At 36.7% G+C, this 13,147-nt stretch overlaps 1 protein-coding gene across 1 annotated transcript in view; it reads left to right on the top strand.

Moving 5' to 3' along the window:
- fgd5b (FYVE, RhoGEF and PH domain containing 5b) overlaps positions 1-12,598 on the top strand; it is a 69,037-nt gene extending 56,439 nt beyond the window's left edge. Inside the window, exons 13-21 of the mRNA XM_088917372.1 lie at positions 2,309-2,392; positions 3,168-3,247; positions 4,234-4,333; positions 4,503-4,640; positions 6,750-6,852; positions 7,622-7,761; positions 9,314-9,442; positions 10,590-10,744; positions 11,129-12,598. Of these exons, the coding sequence (XP_088773498.1) occupies positions 2,309-2,392; positions 3,168-3,247; positions 4,234-4,333; positions 4,503-4,640; positions 6,750-6,852; positions 7,622-7,761; positions 9,314-9,442; positions 10,590-10,744; positions 11,129-11,165 (966 nt within the window). The 3' untranslated portion in view covers positions 11,166-12,598. The remainder of the gene's footprint in view (positions 1-2,308; positions 2,393-3,167; positions 3,248-4,233; positions 4,334-4,502; positions 4,641-6,749; positions 6,853-7,621; positions 7,762-9,313; positions 9,443-10,589; positions 10,745-11,128) is intronic.
- The last annotated feature ends 549 nt before the right edge of the window (positions 12,599-13,147 follow it).

A 13,147-nucleotide genomic window follows, 5' to 3' on the forward strand; every position in this document is an offset into this window, starting at 1 on the left:
TACATCCAAAGCTGACAATCTTGTCCTCACAATTTAACAAAATGTTGTCTTGTGACAACATTTGTGATGAAATGTTGTAAAAATATAATGTGTGAAGTTTTGCAGTGTTGTCACAAAACATTTTGTAGTACATAATTCCTACGACATTTATTTAAATTAATGATGACAAGACTTTCATACTACCAGATGGTGACATTTCTATTCATCACCATGGTATCATACCAACAAAACTGAATTTCTTTTGTGACATCAGGAAAATGTGATGTTATAGCAGTGCAATTATGTAGACATTAAGGTATACTGTCAACTGTCAGTGCGGCCTCCAAATGATGTGAACTGCAAATCGATAACCAGACTTAAATGCTCTAATATCTAATAGTGCCACAGTCCATGAACATACTATACTGGTTAGCATTTTGTCTCCACGATTCGCCCTGCTGTGTTGTCTACATGATGTGAACAGCAGGAAGCTGCAGAGTTTGCATTTATCACACTGCAAAACAAATAAAGATGGCACACTAACCTGCCTTAAAACCTTCCCTAAAAATGTCTGTGATAGATTCTTCTGCATTTCTTTGGTGTCTAAATGGGCTTTGATGGATGTACCCATCAGCAAAGATATGAGTGATGTGATGGAGTTGTGAATTCTAATGTTATAGGGGTGGCAGGATGGCCAGTGTTCTTTTTAGATTAATGCATTAGAGGGCAGGGTAATTTATGAAGCAATAAGTAAACTGAGTAAAGACACTTGACAAGTCGTTTGTCACTCGCTGGCATTGAAAGTCCTTTCTTTGCTGTTTTCAACATACCTTTTAACAATCTGTCTTGTTTTAGAACAGAAAGGATAACCTGAAAAAGGGAGTAGGGAAAGAGGCAGAGAATAACAATTTTATTTTTATCTCTGTTTTCTGAGATAGCAGGTTTTATCAATCCTTCACTCCTCTATGGGAAACATGGTGCTGAAGTGGTTAGCACTGCTGTCTCACTGTGAGACCATTCACTTGGGGTTCAAGTCCAGGCACCTATCTGTGTGGAGTTTACAAAAGAGAGTTTCCCCCTTTATTTGCTTGAGTTTTCCTTATCTGGTTTCTTCCTATTTCCCATAGACATGCAGGGCAGGTGTGCCATCTTTTAAAATGTCCACCTCAGGGATCAAAACCTTGTTCTCATAAGGAAGGGAGCTAGGCACACCATCTCTACTACCATCTCATTATTCTGTCCTTTCAAGTTTGACTCTCGTGCCCTTCTTGGGATTGAGAGATATTGAGGAATTGGAAGGTACCTCTCTTAGATTGAATAGAGACTCAATTAGGTAAGTTTGGGTGGACATTTTACCCCTAAGTCTGAGGACAACAGAGCCTTTTCCAATAACATTTTATAGAAAGAAAATATAAAGTATTTTAAATGTTAGGAAAAAATTAGGCCCTCACAAGAATTCACTTCTTGACAAAAGTCTGGGTTATATATTCAATACATGTTCCCTTTCCCTTGCTAAAGATTTCATCATCACACAATTGATTTACTTGCCTTGTGAAGGTTTATCCTACTGGATTTATCATGCCATTTTCCACTTTTTCGGCGATTGTACCTTACTTTTCCTTGAAGTTTGATTTAACAAATGCATTTATCTATCCCCCTGTACCTTGAAATAAAAATAAAGTATTTCTTACTATTAATGAAGGCTTCATTAAGAGTAAGAACTTGTTAAAAAGAAAGTATTCTAGTATTCCAAAATACACATTTATCCACTTTGGAAATATATAGACCATATGTAAGTTACTTCTGATCCACTGATAAGTCATTAAGTGATAAAACAACAGAATTATAATAAGCTGTCAGATATGTTGGGTACAGAGTCCAAGGCAAGACATAATAGTTATTATTAGTTCGCATTGTGTAAGCAAAATTCAATGGCAATCTCCCAACCAAACACAAAGTTAAAATGTATTCACTCCCGCTTTAACAATAAAATGTAAAAAAATATTGGGGGTGTTTTTGTAGAGAAATAAACCTTCGAACTTTGTGAAGAACCAGCAATGACAGAGCCCATTATTTCTTTAACGCATTTCTAAGTCTGCCTGTTCAGATGGAAATTACTGATGCTTACTGTACTTTATAACTGAAATTGGAAAATGTTTTTCCCCCCTCGATGTGTTTTCCAAACTTTTACTGACATCTAGTGGCAGAATACCTTCATTAATCACAAACCGATTCTTTTCCTGGGATCTTCACTTAGCGTCTCCTGTACTTTATTCTTGCAAGCGTGTTTGTAAAAAAAAAATGCTTTTTGTATTTTTTGTTTTAATAGATGAATGATGTTATGCTGTATACCTACCCACAGCAGGATGGGAAGTACAGGCTGAAAAACACCCTTTCTTTGACTGAAATGAAGGTGAGCTGATAAAACATAAAGCAAAATGAGCTTACAATCAGAGATATAGAAAACTTTATGATAGGAGATTATAAAACTTATAGCTTGTATTTGGTAGTTTTGCTGTACCTAACTGTAATATTATTTTTATATCAAGCTTTTCCATAGAGGTCTTTTACAATATATTTGAATCCAGGGGCTTAGGCTTCATAGCTGCCAATTGAGTAGACTTTATTAAAACCAATTAAACTCTAGGATCATTTATTTTCTGCTGCAAAGGGTAGGACTGTCTCTCAGGTGCAGTACTGTCCAGTCATTCCAAACTCGCTGGACTTAGAAAGTCAAGCAACTTGTTTAGCATTCAACCAAGAATTCACAAGCTTTCATGTATTCCTAATACTTTTTTTCTTACTTTTGGGTTTTCTGCCCCTTTACCTTTCCACCCTTGTCTACAAGTAATGTTCATATACTTATATGTGATGACAACAAGCTGTGCATGGGATTTTACTATTTTATGTATCTCACATCTCACTCAGCTCCTTGTGCTGTTTTATGAGCGGTTTCCTGTATCACTGGGTAAAATGACCTCTCTAATCTATCTCTCTCTATGACTAAATTGTTCTTTTATACTGTAATTGCATCACAATATTTAGCCAATATTTCAACGTAAGAGTTTTGTTGGACATTTTGTTTCAGACAATTGATTAGTGTTTATTGTCTTTAATTAAAACATACTGTATGTAAAACCTGGACCTACAAAAGAGCTGTGGACTCAGAATGGCATTTTTCATTTCAGGTCAGCAAACCCATAATAGAGAATGTGCACAACGCCCTGAAGATTGAAAGCAACAATTGTTCTATCACATTGTCAGCAAGGTAGGTTCTCACAAGACTTTCTCTGAGACACTACATGGTCAAAGGAAATGATTTCCTCTGGTACAGATCTGAGAAATTCACAAGACTAAAGGGATTTAAAGCTCTGGGCCTACTGTACTTTAGTTTCCAACTGAAATACTGTATACTGTATCTAGGCTTGAAAAGAAAAGAGGTATTTTCATGTGTAGCTTATATACTGTATATCAGCTTCACTTCCATTATTTAAATTCTTATTTTCAAATGATATTTATGTATATTCTACTGAATATTGTTTGTCCTAAAAACAAGCAATGCCAGCAGAGCTAATTAAGGCACAGCATAGTAGTGACATGAGGATTCATAATCCTAATGGGATAGCCATGTGATTGGTCCCTTCTGTTAATGCTGATGTATGTACCCTTGAGCAAGATGCCATACTGTTCTAGCGCCAGTCCACCCAGCAGTATGAATATATACGAGCAATACTGGGTTCAAGCATTATGAAAATGCCTCCATCCTCAATCCCAAAACAGGGACTGCTTTCAGAAGAAACAGCACATGAGAAAATTTGGCTCTGGAGTGATGTATTAATAGTAAAATCCGTTAGTCTTTGATGCCTCACTTCAATACGCACACAAGACTGAGTTTAAATGCTTCTAAATGCTTGTGCATTTGCCGATTCTTTTTACAATTTAGGGGATCATTACCTTTTATGCCTGAAAGCTACAAACAGCTTTTTTCTGAGACTGTAGACTCAGGCAGGCAGGCTACACTAGATTATTTGTATGACTGCTACCATATTTTTCCCATGCTAAAATACGTCTATCCAAAATGATGTTATAACTATGAAAAATCATACTCCTAATGTTTAACATTTTGGTCTTTCTCGTGCTAATTTGAGTCTTTTTTTGTACTTATATAATCTTATATGATCCCAATTTAGCAGGAAAAACAGTCATCATATTTAAAGTCCTTTAATTCCGATGTCTGTGTATGCTCCATTACAGTTCTTGTGGTGAAAGAGAAGACTGGTACCATGCTTTGAGCCGAGCCATTTCAGACCACTCCAAAGGTCAGGGCACTTTCTCAAGCTCAAACAGCTGCGAGGTGAGTATGTGTTCTTATGCACTCAAGAGATAACCTGCCTGTTAAATCTGGTACATTTAGTCTTACATTTGCTCGTATTGTCAGCACATTGATTTGACTCGACTTAAAAGCATACAGTGTTGCATGGTGTTCAGTGTCATTGTCCCTCTGAGACAAGATTTCTTTCCAGGCCAGAGAGAAGCTATGGATGTCTTTAGGTGAGAAAGCTCCCACCCTGGTGCCTGTGTCGCATGTGATGATGTGCATGAATTGTGCCTCTGATTTCTCCCTCACACTGCGGCGACATCACTGCCATGCCTGTGGAAAGGTCAGTGTCCACTTCAGACACGGGGAGCCTGGTGCCATTGTAACTTCAGAGAAACAAAACCTCAGGCTTTTTCATAGCTCAGTTTTTCATCTCACATTTCCTCTGAGCATTTAGCGCTCTGTCATGATCTACACTAAGTGTCATGTGCCAACTTTTGTCTAAGTTTTTTTTTTTAATTTCCTGTACTGCTCCTGCAGTGTTTGTTAAGTCTCCTTCTTTGGGTATGATCTACTTGCATGCTATAACAAAGGATTAGCATTAGGAGTTGTTCTCATAGTCAACACAGAGATTACCCATCTGCTGTACATTTTCCATCATACCTCATGATGTTGACATACCTACATTTTACAGGATCAAAAGCATCGCTATTCCCTCCTTGGGTGGTAGAGTTGATACAGTGTTGAAAACTGGAGAAGTGTTTTGGATTTACACAGTACCTTGCAAACTTTGAAATGTAATGGTTTCAGTGAGCAATTGGATAAAATGTTTTTCTAGCTGATAATACCATCTGTTAAAACAAGGCATTTATATTTCTGATTGTTTGTTAGAAATATATTTGAGATTCTCTCGTTCAGAAGAAATTTGTAAGAGCTGACTGGCACTAAACAATAAAACTAAATTCAGTCTCCAAACAGGACAGTACATCTGGGGCTCTCCTGCATCCAGTCCTTGGTGAAATAACATTGAGCCCAGCACTAAATAAAAGGCATGAAAGGCCAACAGCTGCTAGTGCAAGGGTCTCAGTCTCAATTCCAGAACAGCCTAGTGTCTTCTGGATTTTATTTCACCCCTGTTCAGAGTTACATAGTTAGTCTAAATATTTTATCAGCTGCATAATTGTTATACTTCTAATCAGGCACTGAGGAGAATTATAGCCAACAGTAACTTTAATGAAGTGAATCTTTAGTATAATCAATTATTTAAAAACTTTAAATCCTTATATATCCTAAATCAGATAATTAAATTATTCATTCTTAAATCATTATAGGAATTATACTATAAATAATGTTTTATATACAGTATATATACATTCCTAATGTATATGTTTAATGAGATGTACAGTATATCTAATTGGTTAATTGCTGGAACAAAAGCCAGATACTCCAGGCCCTTTCTAGACACTACCTAGATCAGACCGTCCTTCTACACTGAGCCAGGCAGCTGATTAGGAATGCCATCCTGAGTTCAGGTGGCCGGAATGGGAGAAAATGACATAGATGTTGTTGGCTCATGGACCTTTTATAAAGCAGGCTTATGTGGCAGTATGGGAAATCCATCTTACCTGTAGTTCCTGCATGGCATTTAAATGACACCGCAGACTTGTGGTGTGAGACATGGATCTGAAACATGGGTTTGAAACCTGTGAGCAAGACCTACAGCTGCAGGAGTGCAGAGGGAGGAGGCAGGCTGGCATGCTGCATGGAAAGATAAGGAAAGAAATCTTCTGGACGCTATCTTCTGCACAGAAATCACCTTTAATTATCATTCCTCGAGGAAAGCATCATGGCCACTCTAAAGAGATTTTCCGCATGAAAATGATAGGAAGTCGTCTACGTATTCCTCAGTTAGGCTCCAGGCCACTGTGACCCTGAACTGGATAAGCGATTATTGAAAGGGATGATGTTGATAATGATAGGAAGACTTTACTGATGTAGAAACAAAAAGAGCATTATTATATCAGCAGGGAAAAAAATATACTAATTAAATTGGTTCTTAGTGTCAATGTAACTGATGTAACAGTGTACCAATACATCAGTGTGACACCCTTCAGTTCCATATTCAGAATGAAATTATGGGTTTGAAAACATAAATTTAAATAATAATAATATCTCAAAAGCATAGGGGCATTACTAAGTCTGATTAGGGAAATAGCTCAGATCTTCAATTAGTTCTGAAAAAACTTTCTGTTTTTACAGATTTATTTTTACAGATTTACACATTCCAGTTGCTTGGTAACCAAGATAGAATTGATCAAATTTAGAATGACTGCAGTAGACCAGAAACTGTGATTTTGCCTGCAAAATTAAAGTATGTTTACATTCTCCTATTTCGTTTTATCTTTTTTCCCCCTGTCTTTTTCTGCTGTGGCGCCCTGGCTGGTTGGTGCAGATTGTGTGTCGAGCCTGCTCCAGAAACAAGTACCCTCTCAAGTACCTCAAAGACAGGGTTGCCAAAGTGTGTGACCGCTGCTATGCTGAGCTGAAGAAACGAGGTATAGTGTCACCCATTCAACTTGATAGTCATCAGCACGAGAACCTGAATGCACTCAATGTGATCTATACACAAAAACTATAAAAGGGATGCCATAGGACTGCTTCCTCCTCACCTCTGATCTTGTGAATTTGCACATATAAATATGAACCAACTTGTCATCAAGCATGTACTGTATTTTATTTTGGTTCCAAATGATTTATGCTCTGAATTTGCTCAGAATAAAGTTGACCTTTGAAGATACCCACTGAAGATTGTAGCTCAAGAACAATGTTGTTGAACTCTGATCTTCTTTCTCAAAGAAGACCTTTCAGTTTTTGGATCTTGTTTTCCTATATACGTACAGTACTTGTTATCTTGTTTTCCTATACATAGTATATCACACCATAAAACTTAAAAGCAGTCGATACCAGTTTGACTTTGAATTTTTCTAATACAGGTTTCTTTTAATTACATTTAATTCAGAAATAGTAATTGTATTTCTAAATATGTATTTAACTCAAACTCAAATTGCGGACTTCTGCCAATATTCCGTGAGAATTTCTTTTTACGTTTTTAAGAGGTGCAATGTCAAGCAAAACTGTTAAAAATCCAGGTCATATTTTCTAAGCTTTTTTTCAAAATAATAATTTAACCTGAACTAGTTCTGAATCATCTGCTTCAAAGGATTTGTTTAGTCAAGAAAATCTGCCAGTTTTATGAATCGGCTGAAAGCAGAGTGAAACTGTTAGATTGTGTGAAGGCTGTAAAACAGCTTCTCCCATTGACAGGTGGAGTCTGTCCCGGAGCAGGAGAGAACTCCAGTCACCAGTCAAACAGATTGTCTGGACGACCGCTCTCAGCTGTCTTTCAAAATATCCACCCCCCGATTCTGTGGAAGAACAGAAAATCTTCCTCTGCCCTTACTCAGGTAAAAACCACACCGTTATCAACTGGATAAACTCCCTCTGAGTTTTAGAAGCACAGATACGAGCCACACTGTTCCCCTCCAGATAAAACAATAGGTCAGCGGAGTCTACAAGAGGGAAATAATGTACAGTATCGTTCTTCTTTATCAGACAAGCACACAAAATAACCACTCACAAATACATTAAGATGATGTACAAGAATCTGTTCTTGTACATCATCTTTGTGTATTCATCCATTCCTCCAACCTACCATGCTTGCATTGGCTCTTTTAGAAGCTAAAGAATCCTAAAGCATCATCCATCCATTTTGCAAAGGAGTTTGGGCTTTTTGTCAGCCCCCTCAAAGCACTAAAATGATTGAATAATAGCATCTCTGCTATCACTCAGGTGAAATGCCATATAAGGGTTAACTAAATGGTGATACATTGTAGAAAGTCACACAATAACCTCTACCTTTCACACCGATTCAAAACCCAGTTTGAATAATAGTTTCACTGTGCTATCCATGGACCCGATTGTAGCCGATACTCTGGTTTCTTTCAAGAAACGGCAAAATGAGATCTTAGGATCGATTTGCTACTAATTACCAAATGAGCTAGATGGGTCAAATGCTTTCTTTTTTTCCTTTTCATATGTTATATTCATTAGACCCAGTGATTGATGTGAGCAGTTAGCACGTTTTCATTCATTATTTTCTTTCTTAAGTTATGTTTCTTTGATTTTTCATACAGCCCTATTTTTACTGATTTTAAAATGGTGAATAATATGACTCCATCATTCCAAATACTAAGACTAAAAAAACATTAACATGAATAATTATGGCCATGCTGCCTTCCATCACAAGAGGGTGACAAATTCAAAGGCTTATTTCAGATGTTGCTTTGCTGGCAATTTTAAAGCCATCAAATAAGCTTTTGTTTGTTCTGTATATCATATACTGTATATACACACATCTTCAGTTTTAAATACTTTTATTCAGATAAGTTACAATGGACATGGAGCCTTGACTGATACCAGAATAATACTGTATATCCGTGTCCTAAATTACATTTCTTGTACATGTAATTTATAGCAGTTAAGATGAGTTTTAAAAGATTTCCCTAAGCTGGAAGAAGGGGGATGGAGTACGATACTGTTTTTTTCCCTTTACATAAAAAATTGTGGGAATCTGGATCTAGCTTCCTAGCCATGTATCGCAGCCAGTTGGATCTTTAACAAAATGGGATCTTCAGCTCAATTAGTTAATAAAACCATATCTTACAAATGACTTTCATTTACAATTCTTTCTAGTGGGATTTTCTATGTTCTTCTTATATTTTAACTTGATTTCTAATGCTTCTTCTTATATCCATACTTTTGTTCCTTCCATCTATCATCTTATGTTCTTTCTCATGTTATTTCTAGTGCTCCTCCTTATGTTCACACCTATGTTCTCTCTTATGTTTGTGTATGCTTGTACTTATGTGTTAAGTTATTTCTAGTTTCTTCTTATGTTTACACTTACCTTCTTAAAATTGTTGTGTTTCACATGTGGGGTCTCCTCTGTGTTTGCAGGTGGCAGCTTCAGCAGAGGGATCGTCGATGAGTGGCTCTCTGCATCGCTGCAAGAGAAGCAAGCGGACCTGGAAGAAGCTGTTTTTCCTCATCAAAGACAAAGTGCTCTACACATTCTCAGCCAGTGAGGTGAGGGAGCGGTCTCTCATCTTTCCTCACCTGTAGTTTGATCAACAATCTGACCCTGAAAGTCACAATCCTGATGATTCTTGAAAGAAATGCATTTGCCCACTATGCTCTGAGAGATTAATAGAAGAGCAATTCATTAGTGGAGAACTGTAGTCCCAGGTTCTCAGACCGGTTATCAAATCTCGGTAACAAAATAAATTCTTTGACGTTATGAATCAATGTACAGATTTGGAATTAATCACAAAATTGTGAATTTTGTGAAAGTACTGTTAAGTTGCCATGCTGTTGCAAACTTGGCATTAGAGTTCCCATGAAGAATTGCAACATGATGCGGCCCTTCCTGTTCAGTAGTCACCGTAACGACTAATGTAATGCGATATACGAGTGAATAAGTGCAGGTTGTGCAGCAGACATTTCACCTCAGAAATGTTCCAACGTGATCTGTGTGCAGAGTTAACAAGTAAGAAGTATTTGTCGGCAAAACGTCTCAAAATCAAAAGCAATATTTCTATTGGATTAAAATATACTGTACAGTGTGTATTCACAAGCCTGCTTCTTTACAATGTAAGTAGGCCACAATACAGTACATCATGGGATGTTGCCTTGCTCTGAATCACAGAACATGGCTCTGTACATGCACTTTCTATTTTGTGATGTAAATTGGAGGTTCTACAAGTTACCATGTACATTTTACTTTTACTGATTTGAAATGCAGTCATCAATGCTGATTCTTTCTAACCGAAATATAAAAATAGCATTGCAGTTCCCCTTTAACTTTCCCAGCTTCATTTTGTAAAACCGAATATCAGTCACTTCATCTGTGACTTCTTTTAATTATTTAAAAAAAAACAAGAGTGGTCCCACTGGAGTGGAATTGAAGTATAGCAGCCAGTGTGGTTGCTACAGCCTCCAAGATGTAGGCCTGAATGAACCTCAAATTTTGACCCACCTTCCAGTCATGATTTGTCAGCCAAGTGAGGTGGGTCAGGTGGGTGAAAGTGTTGATTAGTTCTGGGCCCTCCAAGGATATTTTCCACAGAGACTTACAATTTCCCTTTCAGTTCAAAACGTATTGCACAGTGCCACTGTGCCTTCAGTAAAGAATGGGGAAGGTGTTCCGAGATTAACACCTCTCTCTACTCTACAGGATAAAGTGGCATCTGAAAGTCTGCCTCTTCTGGGCTTCACAGTGAAACAGCCAGAGAAAGCTGAAGGAGCTGAGGCAACCATGATGTTTCAGCTGTACCACAAGAAAACCTTGTATTACACATTTAAAGCGGAGGACTCATACACAGCACAGAGGTCAGCTCAGCATTTGTTTATTTTATTATTTATTATTTTATCTAGCTCCCTTACTCTTTCCTTTAATTAATCTAAATTCTAAATGCCTTTTAATGCAAGTCTTTTTGAACAGCAAGTTGTGTTCATGTTGGTTTATAAAAATAGGATTCTAAATTTAACACTTTTTGTTCTCTGAATATATTTCTCCTAGTAAGAATGGGAGCAATTTGTGTCTTTACATCTTATCTCTTAGTGTGGTTATAACTAAGTTCCGGATTGCATGGCTGTCTTATGTATTCTTAACTGCAAATATAACTGCATAAGATTATAAAAAATATTCACTGTTCATTCTGTATTACATACTGTACGTCAACTAAAATGTTTTATTTTAAACATGTCTTGCAGATGGATTAACGCAATGGAGGAAGCTACTGTATTATAGCACTGGGTATCTAAACAGCCTTGCTTCATGGTTAACGTTATTCTTCATTATACATTCCTCATGGTGCAAATATGGTTGTACAACCTTGGGCTGTTATTTAACATTTGTAAGAAAACCAGCACCCCACCAATGAATGTGAAGAAAACAAAGTTTCATTTGCCTTGAATCACTACTCACTTAAAGAAGCCTGACTCAAATGGAGTGTAGCTGTATTTGGTTTTATTGTCAGTGAAAACACTCAACTGACTCACTGAATTGTCCATTCTCTGTGTTATGCAGAGCCCATTCTGTGTTCAGTGGCTCAGCCAGTACGTTTTGTGTCTTTGTCCCAGGAGGCAAAATGGCCTAAATGATGACTTACAATGGCTCTGATCCGGACTCAAGAAGCTTAAGTACACCATGCTGGCACCACAAATAAGGAACAAGTAAAAGTCAATTCCATGCTTTAAAGTAAAAGAATAAACGTTTCTGCTGTTGAGCCTTCTTCTAATGTCCTCCGCAAATAAGGCATATTCAGTACGGAAAAGTAGACATTATACTATATAGTAAAGTCACTGCCTTCCTAACGTGTATCAAAATGAACAGCATGACATTGGAAACATTTTGAGATCTTTTAGACTTAATCAACATGCCTTATTTCACATCTTAATACTTACATCTCCCCTCCATGTCATTTTCTAAGAGAGTGTATTTTGAACTTGGGGTTGTCGCACACATTTTCATGAACAGTTTTATGATAAATGCTATATTGGATTGTAAATATATCTAGAAATATACAGAAAGAAATGTCAATAAGTCAATCTTAATTCTAAGTATAGATGTAATTAAGTCCTTTTTTATAATCAACTTGTCTGCTAAAGAAAGAAGTCTGTGCACTGCCTACTTTAACTTCAGAGAGTAAGGATTCTGACTGGAATCTGAAAGATCTTTAAACAAGACTGCAGGCATCTGTCCAAAATGGCTAGAAGATCATTTTCTTTTCCTTTCAAAACCTTTACATTATTTCTGGAAAAATCTATACAGTTTTTTCTCGCTTCGATCTAAAAACACTCCCAGCTGCACGGCACGAACAAATTGGGAGATAATATAGGGCACATTCTATTTATGTACAGTACACAAACAAATTTACTGTTTCAGTTCCCAGGCTCTTGCACAAATGTAAAAGGGTACATTTTTTTAAGCAAAAGAAAGAAAAGGAATGGACAATATAAATATGCAACACAAAATTAATATATTTCTTATGAGCATACTTATTAGTATGTGATACACATATACACATCCACACATGTGAACAAATATTAGTGAGTGATGCTTCTCATGTATCTGTGGCTGCTTTTTTCAGTTATCTGAGTATAGCACTCTTTATGTAAGTGAATTTTTTTCATCCTAATCTAAGTTTCAAACACAAACATGAATAAGCACCAAAAGAAAAATGTGTTTTAGAAAAGAGCACAATTTAAATCCCATGGCTTCCTATGGGTTAAATGGTTTGATTGACCAATTGGTATTTACCAAATAAGTATCGTTTATGTAGAGTTAGAGTTCTAAAGCTACAGATGTTTCATAATAACTTCTTGTAAACTCTTCCGATTCTGCTGCTTCGACATTGTTAATTAGCTACAGTCCCCCATATCAAAGATCAAGCCTCACATGTCCATTAAATGTGTTTCTAAAATATGTATGAATACATCATTTAAAATATTCTGCTTTTTCAGTCCCATAAGGCATTTGGTGTTCTCTGGGATATGTGATACTGTATGTACATTTACATTAGTTTCATTCATGTATTATATATTTAAAATAGTTCCTATGATATTTTAGGTGTAGGTTCAAAACTATCTATTCGGAGTTGGGTTTGAATGCATGTGATAAGAAGATATATGGCAAATAAGAATTTTAATTGGCATTTTCTTGTGTATAATTGTATTAAACAGGATGCTGTTGAGTGGTCTTAGAATCTTGACCAATGCATTTTGGCAGTA

Source organism: Atractosteus spatula, chromosome 5, assembly GCF_055471065.1.
Source record: "Atractosteus spatula isolate fAtrSpa1 chromosome 5, fAtrSpa1.hap1, whole genome shotgun sequence".
Classification (NCBI taxonomy): domain Eukaryota; kingdom Metazoa; phylum Chordata; class Actinopteri; order Semionotiformes; family Lepisosteidae; genus Atractosteus; species Atractosteus spatula.